The following is a 23,956-nucleotide window of genomic DNA, read 5'->3' on the forward strand; positions in this document are numbered from 1 at the left end:
ACAACTCTCCACAAGAGACCAAAATGACACAGAAATTAACAACTATAGCTAGGTCACCATACGGCCTTCAACAATTACCAAAGCCCATACCGCAGCCAGCTATAAAGACAAATATAAAAAAATATAAAAAAATATGATACGTTATCTATGATCATCTATAGAATCTTAGCTTTTATATATAATTAATAAATAATTCTTTATTTGCAAAAACAGACAAAACCCCATTTTGAATGGTTATGGCAAATACATAAACAAAACAGACATGATCAAACATAATGAAAACTCGACAATATTATAAGAAATACTATAAATACAGTTATTGTTCTCCTTTCCTCGGTTCTAATGACTCTTTAATAAAAGAAACAACTGCTTTTACATCATTTGGTGTTGATGGATTTAGTATAATCACGAGTGTAGGGGCCTATCAGTAATAAATACAAGTTTAATTTTATATCAAATAACCATCAAATATTTTCAGTGTTGCCATATATCATATATTAAATCAAAAACATGACCTGTGACAAACCTAACATTACAAAAGTAAACAATATAATATTAAAATAGCAGTTCAAATTATTGTTTTGGGTCTCTCGTCCTCTGGGGCTAATGACTGTCTTATAAAGAAAACTGTGAGATGTGGGGTTTAGTTATATCAGAGACATATATACATATGTGTATATGTTCCAGACCATACGAGTATTTGGACCGTATACGTATACTTGTACGGTCCGACCATACGCGTACGGTCGGATCGTATCAGTATACGCGTACGGTCCAGCTGACAATACATGTTTTGGGATCATATGGGTTAAATGTTAACAAACATTTATCAAAATCTTTATTTTTAGTTATACAAATTGTTAATATTACAATTAGATGGATAAAGTGAATAAGCGAACAATTAAAATTAAGTATTTGTTTAATTTTATATCCGTGAATCCTATTTTGTTACTCTGGCCAAGATGACATTTGCTTCCACAAGGAACGTAATCTGTTTTTAACATTAACATGTTTTGTTCATGGATGTTCCTTTGCATATGCTTTTTTGTAAAGTTCCTAAATATTCCAAAACAATTGTCCTCCCACATTATCATGTTTACTTCCTATAACTTCAATTTCAATGAGCAAACTGTGTGGTAATTAATGTGACATGCTAAGTACAGGAGATTAACAGATTAAATAAGTCTGATTTTTTACAAATAGTTGAAATATTAAAAGTTTTAATTTCAATAACTATTCAACTTTTTATGTTAATTTGAGATATAAGTTATGTTGATTTGTTATATACATTTGTATCTAATAAACTTAACCAAATTCTTAATAGGCCTATTAGTCAGACCGTACGCGTATATATATATTAGGTCTCTGGTTATAATATTATAGTCTCAGATTTAAAAGAGAAGAGAAATTCAAAGTGTTTCAAGTATTTTATTAAAATAATCTTTAATTGTTCATTTTAGATTTATATAAAATACGCACCACATAGGAAATACGCACATTAGAAATTTAAAAAAAGAACTTTATGAAATTATCTTTTTAGGGGAAGATAATCGCGTGTGCTTATCACTGTACGTCTTTTGCGACAATCATTTTTTAAGTTTACGTCAGCGTGCCTGAAAATGTCGTCACATCCAGGGTGTCGGAGGTTTTCTAAAAGAGGAGGAAAATTTACACGTCAGCAGTTAGAAATTGTTACAAACTATTTACAAACAAAGGAAAATCCTGATAGACACTCGTTGTTAAATGCCAATTTTGGATGGGACAGTAGTTCGGATGGCCCGTTAGTGCGATTGAAGACGGCATGTAAACGTCTCTCATTGAACAACGAGAATATGCTTATACACATTACCGGAAAAAATGTCATTCCTGTAGAAGAATTCATTTCAACAATACAAAGAGCACATAAAGGAGAGAAAGAGGATGAACATTTGCATTTTTCGGAAACACTTAAAAGGGTATACATAGCAAAATATGACGTCTTTGAACTTGGAAGGCTATTTTATTTTTTCCTTTTCCTGCGACAAATGGGGTCACAGCAGACGGCATGTTAGAGTGAGGTGCTCATTTTCGCCACATCTTTTCATGTTTTCTACAGACAAGAAATATATGTACAAATCCGCTGGATCACAATCCCTATGTCGAGCTCAGAGGCGGATTTATGGGGATTTTTTTTTAAATTATATAGTGAATAACTTAAGCATGACGGGAGCAGGGCCCTTGGTCAGTCAGTGGGCCAGAAAATGTCTGGATCCGCCATTGGAGCTTCCTGCAACCTTATTGCCAAAAATCATGAATTCGGTGGTTAAAATTTTAATAGATTTTCAGTTATAGTGTTTTGAATTACAATTTTTTCCCCCCAAAAAAAATCCATCTTTTAGCTGAAATGTGTGGGTTTTTTTTATAAAGCAAACAATATATATGATCATATATGTATAGGTCTTTCAAGCTAAAGATTATTTTTTATCAATATATATGTCAAACTTGACACGAAAAAGCAACAAAATTTTAGAAAACTTTCTTATATTAACACCTACAGTGACCTACCCCTAGTTTTGTTCTCAGTTAAATTTGTTCATATAGGTCCCCTTTATCTTATTTTAAGGGAATTATGAACAAAAGTTTAATTGTGCAATAATACTTGACATGATAATAGCCAAAAACAAGGTTGGGCGGTAAATACCACCCCCGTTATTTACCAGTGGTATTTACCGCCCCGGACAATACTCCCCAAGTGGTCAATACTGGCAAATACTGGTCAATTGAAATTTTCATGGTTGTTTCTTCTATTAATTGAAGTAAAATCTTGATAAAAAGTCAAAAAATAATGTGTCAGCTTATAAAATTAATGAATAACAAGTAGTTTGTATGTATTTAACATACTGGAAAAGATATTTAAAAAAAATAATTTCCATGGTTTTTTTTACCCCCCCCCCCCCTACCATGGTATATTGAACCCCCTACCATAGACCTTAAATTTCAAAAAAAATCTAGCTATTCTAACTCCTTAACATAGTAATAATACTTCAATACGTAGTTTGTATGTATTTAACATGCTGGAAAAGATATGAGGGAAAAAAATATTTTGCACAGTATTTTGACCCCCCTACCATGGTATATTAAACCCCCTAATTATAGACCTTGAATTTCAAAAATCCAAGCTATTCTAATAGTCCGGCGGCTAAAAGCATATTTCAGACGAATTGTGCACATCCTGTTACAAGCATGAAATTTGGCATAGACCTTCCTCAACTATTACTCTTTTATTTCAGATAGGGAGGCATTTGAAAAAAATGTCTCACTTCCGGTAAAATCCAAAATGGCGGACGTAATACTAAAATCAGCCCAACATCGAAGGCTAGCGTGTAAACATGTGTTATTATCATGCTTCTATCATAATATTTGGTACAGACCTTTGTTTTTTACTACTTTTGGATAAATTAAATAGATTAGATGTCTTCAGAAACCCCACTTCCGGTTAAAATCCAATATGGCTGACATTGTACTTAAATAAGCTTATTTTTTAGGGAGGGTAACTGAAATGTGTTTAAACCTATTGCTACTATCATTACATTGTGTATGAACCTTTCTTTGGTGTTTCTGATGGAGACAATGCATAAGACATATGTCTTAAAAACCCTTTCTTCCGGTAATATCCAAAATGGCGGACAGAGAAATATCAATTTTTTATTCAAATTTTCATTTTTTTCAAAATGTAAAGATGATTTTATTTTGAGCTGGTCATTAAACTTTTGGCTTCAAATTATCCTCAAAACCACTAATTCTAGCATGTTGTAAATATCTAGATATAAAGTTGACACTTCCGGTTAAAAATATGACGTAAATTTCAAAGATGAGTCCTCAATCTATTTCTTCGATGTAGAGTTTTGGATAGATTGATTAAAACAAAATAAAATCACTATAGTACTAAAAATTATTTAAAATTATTACTATTTGGCCATGAATACCTATTTATTCACAGTCACCATGACATGCACACATCGCAGTGCACGGGGTACCCGATTTTCCACATTAAAAATAACCGCGGTATCCTTTCTTACATCCACAATGTATAAGCTTTTGACAAAATGATGAGGCCTCAAAAAGAGTTTTTCAAAATTTATCCTCTTTGTCCCCGCCTGGAGTGGGTAGCATAAGAGCCAATCCCAAGCTCGTCTCCCTAAACACCTACCTAAGTATATTGCATGATTTACATGCTAGAAAAGACTAGACCAAGTTGAGGGAATAGCCTCAAAAAGCCGTCCCTGTTGCGCAAATAGTTATTTTCTTGCTTCGTTAACCATGTTATACCCATCTGTTAAGTTTGTGCGATCTTACAGTAAAAACCCGGTGATTTAGTCTGATTAATCATCATTCTTTTTGTTAAAGTCACATCTTCAAATGCAATCAATGTCTCCCACATAGTCTTTTCCCCCCTTTCAAGCAAAATGAGAATCATATCACAACAGGTAAAGACATGGATAACAATAAGTGTTTCAGATCACTCAGATCACTCATTGCCTAGTGCCATTTGAAAGGCCATTGATAGATATTAATCCAAAGTCTGTTGCCCTGCGAAACACAATCCATAGTTCGTCTACCGCTATGTCACGGAATAGCAAAACAGTAGTGACAACATCATCATTAACGACTGTTCGAATCATGACTCGTTTAAGTGCGTGTTTCACTGCATCAGACACATGCACCATGATTTTAGTGTCTGTCTCTAAATGTGAACTTGGTGCTGAACTTGAAATACCTTACTGGTTGATAAGATAGAATATCCTGACCATTTGTTGCTATAACTACCATACGCATCCAAGACTTCATCCACTCGTATTTCAGTTTCAAGGTATTTTATTTAGGTAAGGACATAATACCCAATCAGCATACTCAGTAGGCCGCAATTCACAATCGGAGAGCTGATTTCCAACATTTACAAAGACTGTGGTATTGTTTCTCACATCCATAAATTGGTCAATCATCATTCTAAATGCTATAGTCACATCTTCAAACTCCATTAATGTCACCAATGCAGTGCCTTCTCCAGCAAACGTGTTATCTTTTAATGCCTAGTGCATTTGAAAGGTCATTGATTGATATATATCTTATACTTTTCCCCTTCCAAATGCAAACAACCAAAGTTTGTCTGCCCCTATGTCACGGAATAGCGAAACAGCAATGACATCAGTATCGACTGTTTGAGTCATGACTCAGTCAAGTCTATGTTTCACTACATCAGACACATCTATCTTGATTCTAGTGTTAGTCTCTCCGTGTAAACATGGGGCTAAACTTGAAACATCATCAAGTGGTGGATAACACTGAACATCCTGAGCATTTGTTGCTTCAACTACCTTGTACTCAAAATTGTATTGAGCAAGCTCCTATGAATGAAAACTTAAAAGTTCTTTTTTACTGTCGTCATTTCCAGGAAACTTTCCCAATTTTGAGGATGTTTTTAATCCTGGGTTCGTCTGTGTATTCCCTTTCTCCTAAATGTTGCCCTTGCTTCTTTTAGCAGCTTTCAATCTACCAGTATTGTCTATGTTCACATCAAACACTACATCCACTGTTGTTACAGTTTCAAGGTGTTTCCTACCGAGTATGATGATTGGATATTATGTCCTTACCTTAATAAAATACATTGAGACTGTAACAAGAGTGGAATAAGTCTTTAATGAGTATGGTAGTCGTAGCAACAAATGCTCAGGATATTATATCTTATTCACCACGTGATGTATTTTAAGTGTAGCACCATGTTCACATAAAGAGACTGACACTTAAATCATGGTGCATGTGTCTGATGCAGTGAAACACGCACTTAAACGAGTCATGATTAAAAGTCACTGATGATGCTGTCAATACTATTTCGCTATTCCGTGACATAGGGGCAGACGAACTATGGATTGTATTTGGGGAGGCAAAAATCATTGGATTAATATCTATCAATGGCCTTTCAAATGCACTAGGCAATGAGTGATCACACACTTTTATTTCTGACCCATACCTTATAATGGGTTGTGATACTGTTCTCTCTTTGCTTGAAAAAGGAAAAAAAAAAGACTGCGTTGGAGACATTGATGGTATTTGAAGATGTGATTTTAACATAAAGAATGATGATAAATCAGCCTAATTCACCGGGGTTGTACTGTACAAACTTATCAGATCTAACATGATTAACGAAGCAAGAAAGTCAATTTTTGCACAAAAGGGAAAACTCATTTTAAGTGAGGCTTTTCCCACGACTTGTTCTAGTCTTTTCAAGCATGTAAAACGTGTAATATACTAATGCAGGTGTTTAGTGAGACGATCTTTGGATTGACTCTTATGCTACCTACTAGTCTTGTCACTAATGGATTGCGAGGGAACAAAGAGGGTTCCTTTTAAAAAAAACTCTTTCTGAGACCTCATCATTTTTTCAGAAGCTTGTACATTATGGATGTAAGAAAGGATGCCGCGGTTATTTTTAATGTGGAAAATCGGGTACCCCGTGCACTGCCTTGTGTGCATGTGGTGGTGACTGTGAATAAGCATGTATTCTTGGCCAAATAGTAGTTATTTTAAATATTTTTTAGTACTATAGTGATTTTATTTTGTTTAAATCAATCTATCCAAAACTCTACATCGAAGAAATAGATTGAGGACTCATCTTTGAAATTTACGTCATAGTTTTACCGGAAGTGTCAACTTTATATCTTAGCATTTACAACATGCTAGAATAAGTGGTTTTGGGTATAACTTCAAGCCAAAAGTTTAATGACCAGCACAAAATAAATTCATTTTCTTTACATTTTGGAAAAAGTTGAAAATTTGAATAAAAAAATGATATTTCTCTATCCTCCATTTTGGATACTTCCGGAAGTAAGGGTTTTTAAGACATAAGTCTTATACTTGTCTCCATCAGAAGCACCAAAGAAAGGTTCATACACAATGTAATTATAGTAGCAATACATTGAAACACATTTTAATGACCCTCCCTAAAAAATAAGCTTATTTAAGTACAATGTCCGCCATATTGGATTTTAACCGGAAGTGGGGTTTCTAAAGACATCTAATCTATTCAATTTATCCAAAAGTAGTAAAACACAAAGGTCTGTACCAAATATTATGATAGTAGCATGATAATAGGACATTTTTACACGCTAGCCTTCGATATTGGGCTGATTTAAGTATGACGTCCGCCATTTTGGATTTTACCGGAAGTGAGACATTTTTTTCAAATGCCTCCCTATCTGAAATAAAAGAATAATAGTTGAGGAAGGTCTTTGCCAAATTTCATGCTTGTAACAGGTTGTGCACAATTTTTCACAAAGCCGCCGGACTATAACTCCTTAACATAGTAATAATACTCCAATAAATAGTTTGTATGTACTTAACATACTGGAAAAGATATTTTGAAAATTTTACTAAGCCATGGTATTTTGACCCCCCCTGGGGTATAATATATTGAACCCCCTACTATAGACCTTCAATTAAAAAAATCCAAGCTATTCTACTGGAAAGATATTTTGAAAATTTTACTTAGCCATGGTATTTTGACCCCTGCGGTATATTGAACCCCCTACCATAGACCTTCAATTAAAAAAAATCCAGCTATTATCTATCCTGAACATAGTAATAATACTGAAATAAGTAGTTTGTATGTATTTAACATAATGTAAAAGATATTTTGAAAAATAATAATTTCAATGGTATTTTGACCCCTCTGCGGTATAGTGACCCCCCTGCGGTATATTGAACCCCCATCTATAGACCTTCAATTAAAAAAAATTCCAGCTATTCTTAATCCTTAACATAGTAATAATACTCCAATAAATAGTTTGTATGCATTAAACATGCTGGAAAAGATATTTTGAAGAAAAGAAAATTTCCATGGAATAGTGAACCCGTACTATATACCTTGAATTTCTAAAATTCAAGCTATTCTAACTCCTTAACATAGTTATAATACTCTAATAAGTAGTTTGTATGTATTTAACATACTGGAAAAGATATTTTGAAAATTTTACTTAGCCATGGTATTTTTATCCCCTGCGGTATATTGAACCCCCTACCATAGACCTTCAATTTCAAAAATTCTAGCTATTCTAACTCCGTAACATAGTTATAATACTCCAATTTGTAGTTTGAATGCATTTAACATGCTTGAAAAGATATTTTGAAGAAAGAAAAAAATTCCATTGTATTTTGACCCCCTCCCCTTTTTCCAAGGTTTATTGAACCCCCTCCTATAGACCTTGAATTTTAAAAATCCAAGTTTTTCTAACTCCTTAACATAGTTTCAATACTCCAATAAGTAGTTTGTATGTATTTAACATGATGGAAAAGATATTTTGAAAATGTTACTTAGCCATGTCATTTTGACCCCCCTACCATGGTATATTGAACCCCCTACTATACATCTAAAGACCTTTAATGTTAAAATACCTTGCTACTGTAACTCCTTTACATATTTATTATACTCCAATAAGTAGTTTGCATTTATTTTATTAGCTTGAAAAGATGTTTTGAAAATTTTACTTTTTAGATTAACTGAGCCATGGTAATTTGACCCCCTCCTCCTTTTTTACCATTGAGAATTAAAACTTAAGTCTACCATTCTATATAAATATTTTAAATTTCAAAGAATTAAAGCGTCCAAGCTACATTGTCTAGTTATAATGCTTTAAGAAGTTTGTTTAATGAAATTTTGTTGGTTAAGACTTCAGATCTAGAGCACTTATACCAAGCAAATATTTTTCTTTTAACCAATCATTGAAAATTGACCTCCCCTTCTTGCATTAATGATTTTTGGAAAGATTAGAACTTGTTCTAAATCTTTACTTAGGCACCACCCTCCCTAACAACAGGACAGGTTAGCTACTGTTACTAAATATATTCACACTAAAATATAGTTCCCTATGGTTCTCATGAATGTGCACATAATACACAAATAAACTGAAAAAAACTGGGTATATTATTGGAGCAGTTCATTCAAGAATGTATGTAATTAAGGTGTGTTGATGTGTAGTCTTTTTTAAAAACATTTTGATTATGTAAGTGGGTATTGATTCCACTAGTATGATTGACAACTGGCATTATCACTAAACAATCAGAGACAAGGTGGACCTTTAATTACAATGCCCCACCTCCTAAACTGCCAATAAAATTGACCACATCACCTATCAACTTCAGTCTTACATAATTATACAGATCACTCCAATATGCATCTAATTCTAAATACACAAGTATTTGACCTCATTATTGAATACACAAATGTGTATATTAGATGTTTGATATTTATAAGGATGATAGATTTATTTATTGCCAATTACTTTTGATCTACATTACATAAAGTGATTCTGTAAATTATATCTGAAAGATAAATGATTAATGGATTAACAAGATCTTAAAAAAATGAAATATGAATATAAATATGAATATATAAAAGGTATTCAAGTATGGCCTATAATTTACTTGATAAATTTCCAATAATCATCTGTAATTAATCAACAATTAAGATTAGTTCACTTTTTTTTATCAGGAATTGGCTTGAAACAGTTTTAAAATTTATAAACTTTTAATTATATCAAACCATTGTTTATTAGTTTATTTCCCATCAATCATTATGTCTATTTTAGTCATTTGAATTTTTATTAGAAGTAAATATATATTTTTGCAATCAAGAAATTTTAAAGAATCCACATTTCAATAAAATAAGTTTTTTATGTTGAAAAATAATATTGAAAATGCCCTGTGTTGAAAAATACTTAAAAATTTGATCAAAAGGCACTCTACAACTTGTAATCTTCAATGCCATATATAACCTATGTCCCAACTTACAAAATACCCCAAAACAACATTTTTAGATTATATTTGTTGGCACTTTAAAGCTTTTAGCTGTTGGTCTAAATTTATGTCTTACAAGGATAGTTGATAACATTTACTAGAAGAATTTTTGCATTTTTTTGTTTTTTTAAAACATGTTCAGAACCGGCAACATAATTTCGATTAGATATAAACTGCAGTTTAAATAAAATTGTGCAAATTTAGAGACTCATATTATTTAATTTGAGCTCATTTTATCCTCACAATGGAAAAGCAAGTTTCCTTCTAAAGACCTGCTGTAAATACAATTTTCAGCAATAGTGCTATATAAATGTTCATTTTCCCCCACCATACCTTAATATGAAATAATTCAAACTATTCTAATCTTTCCATGAGTGATATCCATCACTTTGATTAATATTTGATTAGCTTTTATATAATGTTAAATGTTTTATTAATCATCTAGAATGAAAAAAACAGGGGGGTTCAATTTACCATGGGGGTTCAATTTTCCATACAGGGGGGTTCAATTTACCATGGGGGGGGGTTCAATTTACCATAGCGGTATTTTGACCCCGGGGTCATTTTACCATGGGGTTCAAAATACCATATGACACTGGTCCAAATCAAAAGATCAATGTAAGATAAAAAAACTTCATTCAAATAGTTTGGGGGTGGGGGGTCGAACTGCTGAAAGATTTGGTTATCCGACATTGATTTTTACATATATCCATATGGGTCAATCAATTTGTCCCAAATTAAGTTAAGAGGGGGGTAGGGGGGTCAGTGAAAAAACTATGTGAATTAAGTTTTTTATCCTTCATTGAACTTTTGATGTCGTCCCTTAACATGCAGATAAGGTGTGATTAATTTGATTTAAGTAACTTATTTAAAAAGTGCCAATCTTTGCTGCATATCAATCGATTGCTTTGAAATTTTCCCTGACTTTGGCTGACATAGCTGTATATATACGAATAGATAGCATGTTCCAGAGTCTGAGAGATGAATACAGACAGAAAAAAAATCGAAGTTGGTCCTCCAGATACACTTATTTTTGCTATTTTCCAGAATGTTTTTCTGTAAATAAATAATTGATAGTGTCTTTGCTAATATGGGACACAAGTGTTTTCATTGTTTACAGGGTAGTTAATAATTGTCACTAGATTTCCCTACTGTACACACCATATTCTCAAAAGGCTGATGTCAATGAATGGTAAAATTGAGAATGGAAATGGGGAATGTGTCAAAGAGACAACAACCCGAGCATAGAAAAAACAACAGAAGGTCACCAACAGGTCTTCAATGTAGCGAGAAATTTCCACACCCGGAGGCGTCCTTCAGCTGGCCCCTAAACAAATATATACTAGTTCAGTAATAATGATACTAATTTCCAAATTGTATACAAGAAACGAAACTTAAAATAATACAAGACTAACAAAGGCCAGAGGCTCGTTTATCTCATCAAAATCAGCTGAAGGAAATACAATTTCAACAAATATATCCAACCTAGAGCATTTAGTTCCTGTGTAGAAAGTTAAAAACCTCCATTTTTTTAATAACAATAAACATTTAACAGATCGTTATTTATTTTTCAGCTATCAGAAAACTACACTATTGGTCGGAGAACTTATGGCATGAGCAAGAAACTTATAGAAGCTGTTGTTAAATCATGCAACTCTGGACTATGTTGGAAAAAAAAGAAAAAAAAGAGGAAAAGAGGTGAACGAAGTTATAGAAAGGATAAAGCTGCAAATTGATTGTTAGAATCTCATATTCTGTATTTTATAAAGATATGATGAGTTTGCAAATTTGATATCACTATAGCTTACAGGCATTTTCCAGGGGCATCTCAAAAACTGTAGGCACACTTTACAGCAGGGAATCATGATTATTTAAGGTGGAAAAAAGTTTAAAGAATTTTTAGGTGCAAAATTTTGTGTACTTCAAAGATAAGATTTTTATCATAATAATATACATGAAGAAAAGTAGAAAAATTATAGATAGTTTTACAATAACTTTAACATCTGACTTATGAATTAATGTAGTACCATGGGATATGACAATTCAAGAAATTCATATTTTCTTATACCCTGGGCTGTAAAATCCATATCTGCAGAAGAGTATGAATAATTGTGTTCCTTTGTACTTGTTACACAAAGATTTGAGAGTACTCGAAGTAATACTGAAAACTGGTTTATTGATTGATTGATTGCTAAATGTCCAGTGGCAAACAGTTGATGCATGATCAGGACAAAAACAAATTTGCAATAGGACAGGTGGTGTAACACCACTAATTCAGGCCCGGCCAGAAAGCACATACCAGAAAGTAGTACATATTTAACACAAACTAGTTCCTACGCATGAGTGTAACTTTCAAAATATGTAGAATATTTAATTATTTTTGGTATCAAATGAAAGCTGAAGGACTGGTGATCATTGTAGAACACTTTTGGACTTTTAGTTTTGAATATTAAAAAAACTGCACCAAATTTTAAAAAGAGGGTACATTTTGTCTGTTTGTCAGATCTGAAGTACCTGTTTTGGTACATCTGAAGTTCCGGGAACCAGTTCTTTCTTATATGCCATGCAAGGTATGTTGATTTTTTCAGTACAAGACACCATAAAGTGTTGCTTTGAAATGCAATGATTGCCACTTTATTTGAACTTAAAATAAAAGAGGTGTGCCTGCTTGAAACGGAGGAATTTAACATAGAAAGCAATGGGACCATGAATTAGTGGTGTACTTCCTATTACTGAGAATCACCAGAAATCCAATTTTTAGAAGTTGTACCTATTCCAATGAAAATAAGTCAAATATGATGTTAGTAATCATGTTTAATCATCTTTTTTTGGTCAACCAACCTGCTTATGGGAAATTTAAGGTCTTAAATTGGCATACTCAAGTATGTTAGCCTTTTATGGTCATACAACATGCATGCAGTTAGGACTTGACTCCAAGTTCTTATTTTTGCATTTTTTTCTGATTGAAATCCATAAAACATGTATTTTATGACTTGTATATGGAACAGAATAGCTCTTGGTCAAAATAATTTTCTGATTTTTCAAGATTTTTTGTTTTTCTTATGGTAGCCTTTTACAATCTAGGCAAATGGTATATACTCATATAAGAATTCTAAAATCTCACTGTGCATGCAATTTTGAACCAGTTTAGCAAGTTATCTAGCTTAGGGATATATAAATTGCTGTTATTAATCTTATGTTTTACCACATAATTTATGGTTCATACAAAAAAAAGCCTTTTTTGAATTTCAAGAAAAAAGGGGGGATAATTTCTCATTTATGTCTTAAATTTGGACTAATATATTTTTATTTAATGAAGAACCTCTGATAAAGATATGACAACTAGTAAGCGCATAGCTTTCCTAATAGAAATTAATAAATAAAACAGTGATATTGAGAATAAAAAAAGTATATTGGCCACTGGTAATATACATATGCAGATTTCTTTGAATTACCCATATGTTACTACCAGTCCAATTTGAGCTTTGAAGTAATAAAATAGTCTTTGGACTAAAGCTTTATATGTTTTTTTATTGCTTGAAATAGATCATAGAATGAAAAAAAGTAATGAACAAGTCCATATAGCAAGTTTGGTTCTGTTATAGGTGTAACACCACTAATTCAGGCCTGGCCAGAAAGCACATACCAGAAAGTAGTACATATTTAACACAAACTAGTTCCTACGCATGAGTGTAACTTTCAAAATATGTAGAATATTTAATTATTTTTGGTATCAAATGAAAGCTGAAGGACTGGTGATCATTGTAGAACACTTTTGGACTTTTAGTTTTGAATATTAAAAAAACTGCACCAAATTTTAAAAAGAGGGTACATTTTATCTGTTTGTCAGATCTGAAGTACCTGTTTTGGTACATCTGAAGTTCCGGGAACCAGTTCTTTCTTATATGCCATGCAAGGTATGTTGATTTTTTCAGTACAATACACCATAAAGTGTTGCTTTGAAATGCAATGATTGCCACTTTATTTGAACTTAAAATAAAAGAGGTGTGCCTGCTTGAAACGGAGGAATTTAACATAGAAAGCAATGGGACCATGAATTAGTTGTGTACTTCCAGGTGCATATAGGTCCTATTAAGCTAAAGGTCTGGAAATTTGGAAAATGCCATTGAAAAACGAGGGCTTATTGCATAGGTACAGACTATTTATAAATTTTCAGTTGTTTGTTTGAAATATTTCATTTAACAATTTTTATATTGGTAATTTAATCTTCAAGCTTACAAACTTATGCAAAGTTATGGGTGTATGATACAAACGTCACAAAAGAACATACAAAAGTTTAAATATCTTGACTAAGAGGAGATGACTCTGTGGAAAACTTTCATTTGATTCGTAATAACTAGAAAACTAAAAAATATATGCTGATTTTTGGACGCATCAGGCATGTTTTTCATCTTTCTTTAGAAAGTTTGCACATCTCCCAAAGGCTTTGAGCTTTGTTTTTACACTAAAACTATTTTCTATTTTGTCAAAAAATAAAATGCCTGTAGTACCACTTTTCCACCTTGAATTGAACATTTCTCCACTTTTTTTCAGCAAGTCATATGAGTTTTTGAAAAATACCATGTGACCAAGGTTTTTTTTTTCTTTAAATCATATTTTCTTGGAACTTCAACCATTTATCTCTCAGATGACTATGAGTCTAAGTTGCCCTTTGTATGAGCTTTTGTTAAAATCACTGACACAATTGATTGAAATTGGACAGCGTTTATTTTTGGGTACTGAGAAAAGTTAACTCTTTTGATGTTAAAGGGTTAAGGGTTAGGTCAGACTTATGGATATGATTATTAGTGCATATATGATGAGTCTAACCATTCAAATGAATTTTATAGTTTGATCTTATGCTGTGCTGTCACACCACTGTCCAAGGTTAAGGGAAAGGATGAGTGCTCTCAAACATGTTGTTGATTCAGAGTGTCATCACAAATTTCATATAGCACATTCATAAACAGGGAATCATGAAATACCATCTTGTTACTAGAAATTACTTATAATATCTTATGACAACAGAAGCTACAGCACCCTGCATGAACCCTATTTAACCTGCCACATTCTGTTTGTGCCTTTCTTAAGTCAGGAGCTTTTAAATTGCTGTCATCATATTTTTTTATGCATATATTGTTTTAATCATACCAGTCAATCTGACTCTTGATTTTATCTTTAGATTTCAATTCTTTACATTTTGTCATTCTAGGGTCTTTTATACTACGCTGAATAGTATGAGCTTTGCTCATTGTTGAAGATCTAACGATGACCTATTGTTGGTATCATTCATAACCTTTGGTCTTCTGTGGAAAGTTGTGTTATTGACAATCATACCACATCTTCTTTTTATACGATTGCAAAATTCTTGCAGTCATATATTGGTATCACGTCCACGGCGGCTACGTTGTCAGCTTCGTCCGACTTTTGGGGGTTATGGTCCCTAAGATTTAGAAATTAGGGGCCCAAAGGGACCAAACAAGCATTTATCTAGAATCAGGACAATTTTGTATAAGTATTTCAATTGTTCTGAAATTGTACCACAATGTTTAATACCATGAGTAGAAGGTTGGGATGTATTTTAAGGATTATGGAGCAAACAGTCTTGGACTAAGGGGCCAAAAAGAAGCATTTTTGGAGTTTCAAGACAATAAATTAGAGTTATCTTTCTTTGTCCAGAATGGTTGTTGAATCACCTAAAATCAATGCTATATACAATATACAATGCAATATTCACTTTTACTACCAACTAATAAATTAAAACAATCTTAACCAAGAGATTACAAGCACTTTGATTACCATTCTAGGGTTATGCCCCTTTACAAGTGGAAAAAATGAAGAATTTGTTCGTTCCTGTTCTCTTAACTTACGTTTGTCTCAACTAAATTTAATGAAATGTGTATATAATGCTTATTACCTCTAAACTCAGTTCAAGTTCAATTTTTGGCAGCTTCACTTTTACAGTTCTTGAGTTATATGCTAGTGGGGGCATCATCTGTGTCCCTTTAGACACATTCCCCATTATTTTTTTTAGAAGTTTACTATTTATTTATATTAATTTTAACCATGACTATGCCATTTAATATTTTAATATTTTATGATGTATTTATGAGTAGTTATTGTTGCAAACTCCATTAAAAATTTGAATTGAGATCAGTTTTGGAATAAGGGAAAGGTGGAGGTGAACAAAAAATTGGGGGGTTGGCGTTCAATTTTTCTAATTTCAGATTTTGGAAATAAAAAGAAAACTTCTTAACATTTTTTTGTTGTTGAAAGGATTAATATTCAACAGCAAAGTGAAATGCTCAAAAGCAAAAAAAAAATTAAGTTCATTAGACCACATTCATTCTGTGTCAGAAACCTTTGCTGTTTCAACTATTTTAAAATCACAATCCAAATTCAGAGCTGAATCCAGCTTCAATGTTGTGTCCATACTTGCCCCAACCGTTCAGGTTTCGACCTCTGCGGTCGTATAAAGCTGCACTCTGGGGATCATCTGGTTTTATATGATTTCATGTCCCACTTTACATTTTTATGCCCCACCTATGATAGTAGAGGGGCATTATGTTTTCTGGTCTGTGCATCCGTCTGTCTGTCCGCTTCAGGTTAAAGTGTTTGGTCAAGGTAGTTTTTGATGAGGCTGTAGTCCAATCAACTTGAAACTTAGTACACTTGTTGCTTATGATATGAATTTTCTAATTTTAAAGCCAAATTAGACTTTTGACCCCAATTTTACAGTCCACTGATCATAGAAAATGATAATTTGTCCGAGTTTCATGTTAAAGTTTTTGGTCAAGGTAGTTTTTGATGAAGCTGAAGTCCAATCAACTTGAAACTTAAAATTGAGAATGGAAATGGGGAATGTGTCAAAGAGACAACAACCGCACCATATAAAAAATAACAGCAGAAGGTCACCAACAGGTCTTCAATGTAGCGAGAAATTCCCACACCCGGAGGTGTCCTTCAGCTGGCCCCTAAACAAATATATACTAGTTCAGTGATAATGAACGCCATACTAATTTCCAAATTGTATACAAGAAGCTAAAATAAAAAAAATACAAGACTAACAAAGGCCAGAGGCTCCTTACTTGGGACAGGCGCATGTTTATGAGATCTCAACCCTCCCCCTATACCTCTAGCCAATGTAGAAAAGTAAATGCATAACAATACGCACATTTAAAATTCAATTCAAGAGAAGTCCGAGTCTGATGTCAGAAGATGTAACCAAAGAAAATAAACAAAATGACAATAATACTTAAATAACAACAGACTACATGTACTAGCAGTTAACTGACATGCCAGCTCCAGACTTCAGTTAAACTGATTGAAAGATTATGATTTCATCATATGAATATCAGGCACAATCCTTCCCGCAGGCACAATTCCCTTTCCTTAGTACATTTGTTGCTTATGATATGATCTTTCTAATTTTAAGCCAAATTAGACTGTTGACTCCAATTTCACGGTCCACTGAACATAGAAAATATAAGTGGGTGTTTCAGGTTAAAGTTTAGTCAAGGTAGTTTTTTTTTTTATGAAGTTGAAGTCCAATAACTTGAAACTTAGTACACATATTTCCTATGGTATGATCTTTCTAATTTTAATGCCAAATTAGATTTTTTACCCAATTTCATGGTCCATTGATCATGGAAAATGATAGTGCAAGTGGGGAATCTGTGCACTTTGGACATATTCTTGTTAATATATATAAGTAATGACTGTAATATTGTCTCTGTCTATGAAGAATTAACATGAAAATGTGATGCACTCTGAATAACCTGTGTAGTTTGATATTAAAAAGGTGTGCTTCCCATGTTTTAGGTTAGTTTGAACAGACCGAAAAAAAACTACTTGGTCCTTATAATTTAATTCTAAATTCAATTTTTAAGGAGACGTTGATATGTTAACTTACAGTTACATGGCACATTGATGTCTATGGGATGATAAAAAAAACTTTCTGCTAATCAGGAGAGGTGCTAGCTACATCCAATGTTTAATTATAAGAATATGTTTAACTGCATGTTTATTTAAGAATAATATAAGGGTTTAATATTTGTATTGAATATTTAAATGCCACCTTATAGATTTTTTTATTTTTTATTTCTTTGAAGAATATGAAGAAACAGTAAAAAGATTCACAAGAAAATGTTTGGCAATGGGAGAAACAACAGTTAGTGGTCAAATCGAAAATGAACAGGATGTTACCAAACAAATTCAAGGGGAAACAAATGAAAACAGTCAAGCATATGAACCTTCCACTTCCAGTACAGATATTAATGGCAAAGCTAAAAAGCCAAAAAATAAAGTTAAACTGAAAAAGAAGAAAAAAATACCAGTAAACAAATTGCCCTCTTTGGTGCAGATGACACAAAAATCAACAACAGTCACAGCCTCCAATGCAACATCAAATAAATCAGAGATTATTTCAATTGGTCCATTTCCAGTGTCTGTACTTAAAAATGGAACAAATACTGGTCAGTACCAGTTAGGATTGCTGCTTCCAGTTGTGAGTCAACAGGGAACCATGTCACAGAACACAACAACAACTGGCCAGACAGGTAACACAAAATCATTGTGTATACCAGTAGTGAATGTTTCATCAGCACCAGGAGTTAGTGGTACTACTGGGAAGGTTGCCTCTAATGTTAATGTATCTGGGAACATTACAAAGACTATAAACTTATCACAAATGCAATTTTCAACTCTTTTGCAAAGTATGGCAAAAAATAGTCAAACTGATATGAATAAAGTTTCAATTTCATCAAAATTGAATGATGAAACTACACATCAACCAAACATGGGGATAAATGTACCTTTAGAGAAAGGCCGTTCCTCCTTGAAACTAACATTTAAACAGAAACTACAAGTTCAGTCAAAGGAAATATCTCACTCACCTTCAAAAGATGAGCCACCCCAGAAAAAAACTAAAATTGTAAAAATAAGTACAGAAGGGAAAGTAAATACATGTACTGACAAAAAAACAGCAAATGAGGAAAACATGAACAAAAGTGAAAATGATGATGTTATTATCGTAGATGATAAGAAAACAGATGAAAACAATAACCTTAATGACAACAATTCTCAAAGTCAAAGTATAGAATTAGATGAAGACTGGTCTGATGACAGTTTCCAAGCTTTGGAGTATGTAAAGAATAGTGGAATGTACAAAAGTTGTCTAAAAGCTTTATGTAGTTTGGGAACAGAAGACTTCGAAACTGTCATGGATCGAATGGATGCTAATATTTTTAGTGAGGGACAAAATCCATTTGTTCCATCTTATTATCCAGTCACAGACCCTCCTTACTCACATATCTGGTACTTCTATCGTGGTATGTAGTCAAATTCAAACTTATAACCACATCAAAGTATCATATTTTACATGATTCATGAATTTTAAGAAAATCTACCAAAAACTGACAAAAAAGAGTTATCTCCCTTTCCAATGTAAATTTCCATAAGAAATTAAAAATGCAAAATTTTAGTTTTCCTAAAGTTAGATTTCATAGGACTTTTTCTGTGTATATTTGGTGCTGAATGCTATAGATAAGAAGTAACACATTTTCTTTTGCAATTAATTTGAGGTTCAAACTTGGTTGGACTGGACTAAGTCTTTCACATCCATTTATTTGAACTTTTCACCTACTGGGTAGTTATAGAACAACCTAATCAACATCAATGTTGTTGTTTTTTTTGGTTTTTTTATTCTTAGATAGCCTGTTGCAGGACAAAGTTTCTACCCATAATCTAACATAAGTTTTGAATTTTTCCACTTAATTCTGATCAATTTCACTTGCAGAAACCTAATTAGATTTACACTGGGTAAAAAGAAAATATGTTTTTAGTCATTTTCTAAAGTTAGGCATTTGCGAGATTTTCTAAAATGCCTAAGATTCAAGGATTTTATATATAGAGTAAAACTTCAACATTTTCCATGTATTTAATGAATTGTTTTTAAATTCAGTCATTTTACAAAATGCCTGTATTAATATATACTTATTATATTATACCCCCGCTTTCAAAAAGGGGGGTATACTGTTTTACCTCTGTCTGTCAGTCCGTCAATCCATCCGTCAGTCAGTCCATCCCATGAAACTTTCGTCACATTTTTCTCAGGAACTACACATCCACCCTTTCTGTAATTTGGTATCAATATTCATATATGTCAACCATACAGTGTGATGCGTTTTCAGATTGATCACTTGACAACTTCCTGTTTACCGAACACTTGTATGATTTTACACATGATAGCCAAGTTGAAAATTTTCGTCACATTTTTCTCAGGAACTACAATACAAGGATTTCTGAAATTTGGTTTCAGGGTTTATCTAAGTCAGCTATACCGTGTGATGTGTTTTCAGATTGATCACTTGACAACTTCCTGTTAACTGAACACTTGTATGATTTTACACATGATAGCCAAGTTGAAAATTTTCGTCACATTTTTCTCAGGAACTACAATACAAAGGTTTCTGAAATTTGGTTTCAGGATTTATATAAGTCAGCTATACCGTGTGATGTGTTTTCAGATTCATCACTGGACAAATTCCTGTTTACCGAACACTTGTTTATTTTTACAGTATTTATATTATCCACTTGGGGCGGGGGTATCATCAGTGAGCAGTAGCTCGCAGTTTCACTTGTTTAAACTATGTTGTATTAATATATTTTTCAGAGATATGTCAAGAGAAGAATATTTTCAGTAGAATGATAATAGTTATGAAGGACATAAGAATTGATATGATGAGAAGTCTTATGCAAGAGTTACTTGCCCATGATAGATTAAAGAGAAGTAATTAACTATTTTCAAAATAGACATGTTATTATAAAAATAATACAAATAATTAATATTTTATGACTGTATTTTAGCTATTATGTCAAAAATTGACAAAGCTGTAGCAAAAAAGAAAACAATGGAACACAGAACACAGCAAAGAATACACCTTATCGCTATTTAGTCCATTCCGGGAAAAACAGTCATTTATACAACTTCCTGTATAGGTCACCGGCCGAAAAATGGAGGTCATCAGTATAGTGAGCTGTTTAGAAAGTGATCATCAAGAAACTTTGATATAGTATGATCCAATTTTTCCGAAATTAAAATTGAAGAAAAAAAATATTTTGTTTGAAGTATTTACGGTAGTTTAAACAGGTCTTTTAAAAAAGTATCATGCATGGTGAATTGTTTAAACAGGTTCCCAGTTAGCTTCAACTGGATGAAAAAGTTGTGTAATTTTAGAACTTATCCGGAATTGAATAAATAGTGATTAGGTGTATACTAAAGATAGCACCTGGCGTTTTTCATTTGCACCGATTTTTTCTTTCATTTTTCAATGATTTTTTTACAGGTAAATTACAGGTGAATGTTATTTTTCAAATATCATTATTGGCCAGATGTACAATTGATATGAATTATAATTCATAATATATATATGACTGTTGCTCACTATAAGAAGATGGGAGTAGGATGTCAAGGAGGATATATTTATTAAATTAACTTTAAAATCAAAAAAGTAAAAACCGAAGACAAAAAACACTCTGATTATACTCTATTGTCATTAACAAAGTCCATCTTTTCTTTCTCTGGTTTACTTACTGATGCAGGCATTTCTGGAGTTCACATTCAAACACACATTGTAGGTCTAAACCTAAACTTAGGTGAACAATGTTTATAATAAAATTTTACCAATATACCTTCAATGTATGGTTGTATAAGTATTTACTCGTCTGTCTTGAACTGTAATTAGAAGCATATATAAAATCGGCTCAAATGAAAGAATGACAATTTAAAAAATCGGCGCAAATATCATACGCACACAGCAACATAAAACCCAACAAAAACTAGGGGGGATCTCAGGTGCCCTTGAATGGTGAACAGATTCTGCTTCACATGTTGCATTATCACATTGTTTGTGTTGCTGATAAAGGTACAAATCCTGTGATAAGTCTTATTAGAAAGGTCACATTCAGCGTTAAGTAATGTTTTTTTTCCAATCTGTTGCTGACTAAAACCAGTTAATACAGGTTACTGTTTAATTGAGGTCTGGAGTTGCACGTCAGTAGTCCTTTGTTAATTTATGTATCATTGTCATTTTACTTAGCAAAGTAAGATTTACAAATAAGTCAACATGACCAAAATGGTCAGTTGACCCCTTTAGGAGTTATTGCCCTTTATAGTCAATTTTTAACCATTTTTCGTAAATCTCCATGATCTTTTACAAAAATCTTCCTTTCTGAAACTACCGGGCCAAATTAATCCAAACTTGGCCACAATCATCATTGATGTAACTAGTTTAAATAATGTGTTTTTTGACCCGGCCAACCAACCAAGATGGGCGCCACGGCTAAAAATAGAACATGGAGGTTAAATGCATTTTTTGGTTGTTACTCAAAAACCAAAGCATTTAGAGCAAATCTGACGTGGGGTAAAATTGTTAATCTGGTCAAGATCTATCTGCCCTGAAATTTTAAGATGAATCAGACATTGTTGGGTTGCTGCCCCTGAATTGGTAATTTTAAGGAAATTTTGCTGTTTTTGGATATTATCTTGAATATTATTATGGATAGAGATAAACTGTAAACAGCTAAAATGTTCAGCAAAGTAAGATTTACAAATAAGTCAATAGGACCAAAATGGTCAGTTGACCCCTTTAGGAGTTATTGCTCTTTATAGTCAATTTTTAACCATTTTCGTAAATCTCCATGATCTTTTACAAAAATCTTCTCCTCTGAAACTACATGGTTAAATTAAACCAAAGTTGGCCACAATCATCATTTGGGTATATAGTTTTGAAAATGTGTGGCGTGACCAAGCCAACAAACCAAGATGGCGGCCACGGCTAAAAATAGAATAGAGGGGTAAAATTCAGTTTTTGGCTTATAACTCAAAAACCAAAGCATTTAAATCAAATCTGACATGAAGTCACATTGTTTATCAAGTCAAAATCTACCTGCCCTGAAATTTTCAGATGAATTGGACAACCTGTTCTTGGGTTGCTGCCCCTGAATTGGTAATTTTAAGGAAATTTTGCTTTTATGGGTTATTATCTTGAATATTATTATAGATAGAGATAAACTGTAAAAAACAATAAATGTCGGCAAAGTAAGATCTACAAGTAAGTAAACATGACTGAAATTGTCAGTTGACCCCTTTAGGAGTTATTTCCCGTAATAATCAATTTTTAACCATTTTTTCGTAAATCTTAGTAATCTTTTACAAAAATCTTCTCCTCTGAAACTACTGGGCCAAGTTAATTATATAATTGTAAGCAGCAAGAATGTTTAGTAAATTAAGATGTACAAACTCATCACCATCACCAAAACACAATTTTGTCATGAATCCATCTGCGTCCTTTGTTTAATATTCACATAGACCAAGGTGAGCGACACAGGCTCTTTAGAGCCTCTAGTTTATACTAGGAGGGACATTTTGAGGACAATTTTGTGCTAGATACAAACAAATATTTTTACAGAAACAGCAATTTTGTTATTGACCAAAAAAGGGAAACAGGACAATTCCCAAAATACACAATCTTTCAAAATATATGTAATAAGCTCCATCTTTATCTACAAGTTTAAGAGCACACCAGCATTGAGTAATAGGCAGTAACAAAATGAGTTACAAATAAAAGTAATCTTTATTTTGTAGAAATAACATATATGGAGTCCTTGATAAAGAAGAACAAAGTCTACTTGGACATGTGTGCTGCTAAATCTTTCAAGAGGAATAGAAAGAAGAGAAAGAAATTGACAACATGACAAGATATAGTCAATGTTGCTTCATGCTTGTGTAGTGATAAGTTATGCAAGAAGTCACATGTTAGTCACTTTTGTTAAGACTTTATTGTATCTTTGACAATTTAAACCTAATATTAAACTGGTGTCTCATATGGAATAGTAGATATTTGATTGTACTTCACAGAGCAGTAGAACCAAGAAGCCTACTTGACAGCCCTGTGGTATCCATGTGTATTAATGAACCATTACGGACATATATGTTTTTAAACTGGTCTAGAAAGATTTATCATTACCAATTCACTGAAGAAAAAATGTGACGGACTATTGTGCCTTCAACTATTTGTTTGTCAATTTGTCAGTTAATCATTTATAATAAATTCAAATATATTATCTT

At 32.7% G+C, this 23,956-nt stretch overlaps 1 protein-coding gene across 3 annotated transcripts; it reads left to right on the plus strand.

The window, feature by feature from the left end:
• Positions 1-1,539: 1,539 nt before the first annotated feature.
• On the plus strand, positions 1,540-23,954 carry LOC134721335 (uncharacterized). Of its 3 annotated transcripts, none has more exons than XM_063584263.1 (5): positions 1,540-1,955; positions 11,403-11,526; positions 17,940-19,157; positions 20,501-20,617; positions 23,474-23,954. In XM_063584263.1, the coding sequence occupies exons 1-5, from the start codon at positions 1,620-1,622 to the stop codon at positions 23,581-23,583; spliced, it is 1,905 nt and encodes a 634-aa protein (XP_063440333.1). In that variant the 5' UTR covers positions 1,540-1,619; the 3' UTR covers positions 23,584-23,954. The 3 variants fall into 3 exon arrangements, with proteins under 3 accessions (XP_063440333.1, XP_063440334.1, XP_063440335.1); XM_063584264.1 differs by lacking the exon at positions 1,540-1,955 and adding an exon at positions 2,230-2,301; XM_063584265.1 differs by lacking the exon at positions 1,540-1,955 and adding an exon at positions 2,246-2,298.
• The last annotated feature ends 2 nt before the right edge of the window (positions 23,955-23,956 follow it).

This window comes from Mytilus trossulus, chromosome 6 (genome assembly GCF_036588685.1).
Source record: "Mytilus trossulus isolate FHL-02 chromosome 6, PNRI_Mtr1.1.1.hap1, whole genome shotgun sequence".
Taxonomy (NCBI): Eukaryota; Metazoa; Mollusca; class Bivalvia; order Mytilida; family Mytilidae; genus Mytilus; species Mytilus trossulus.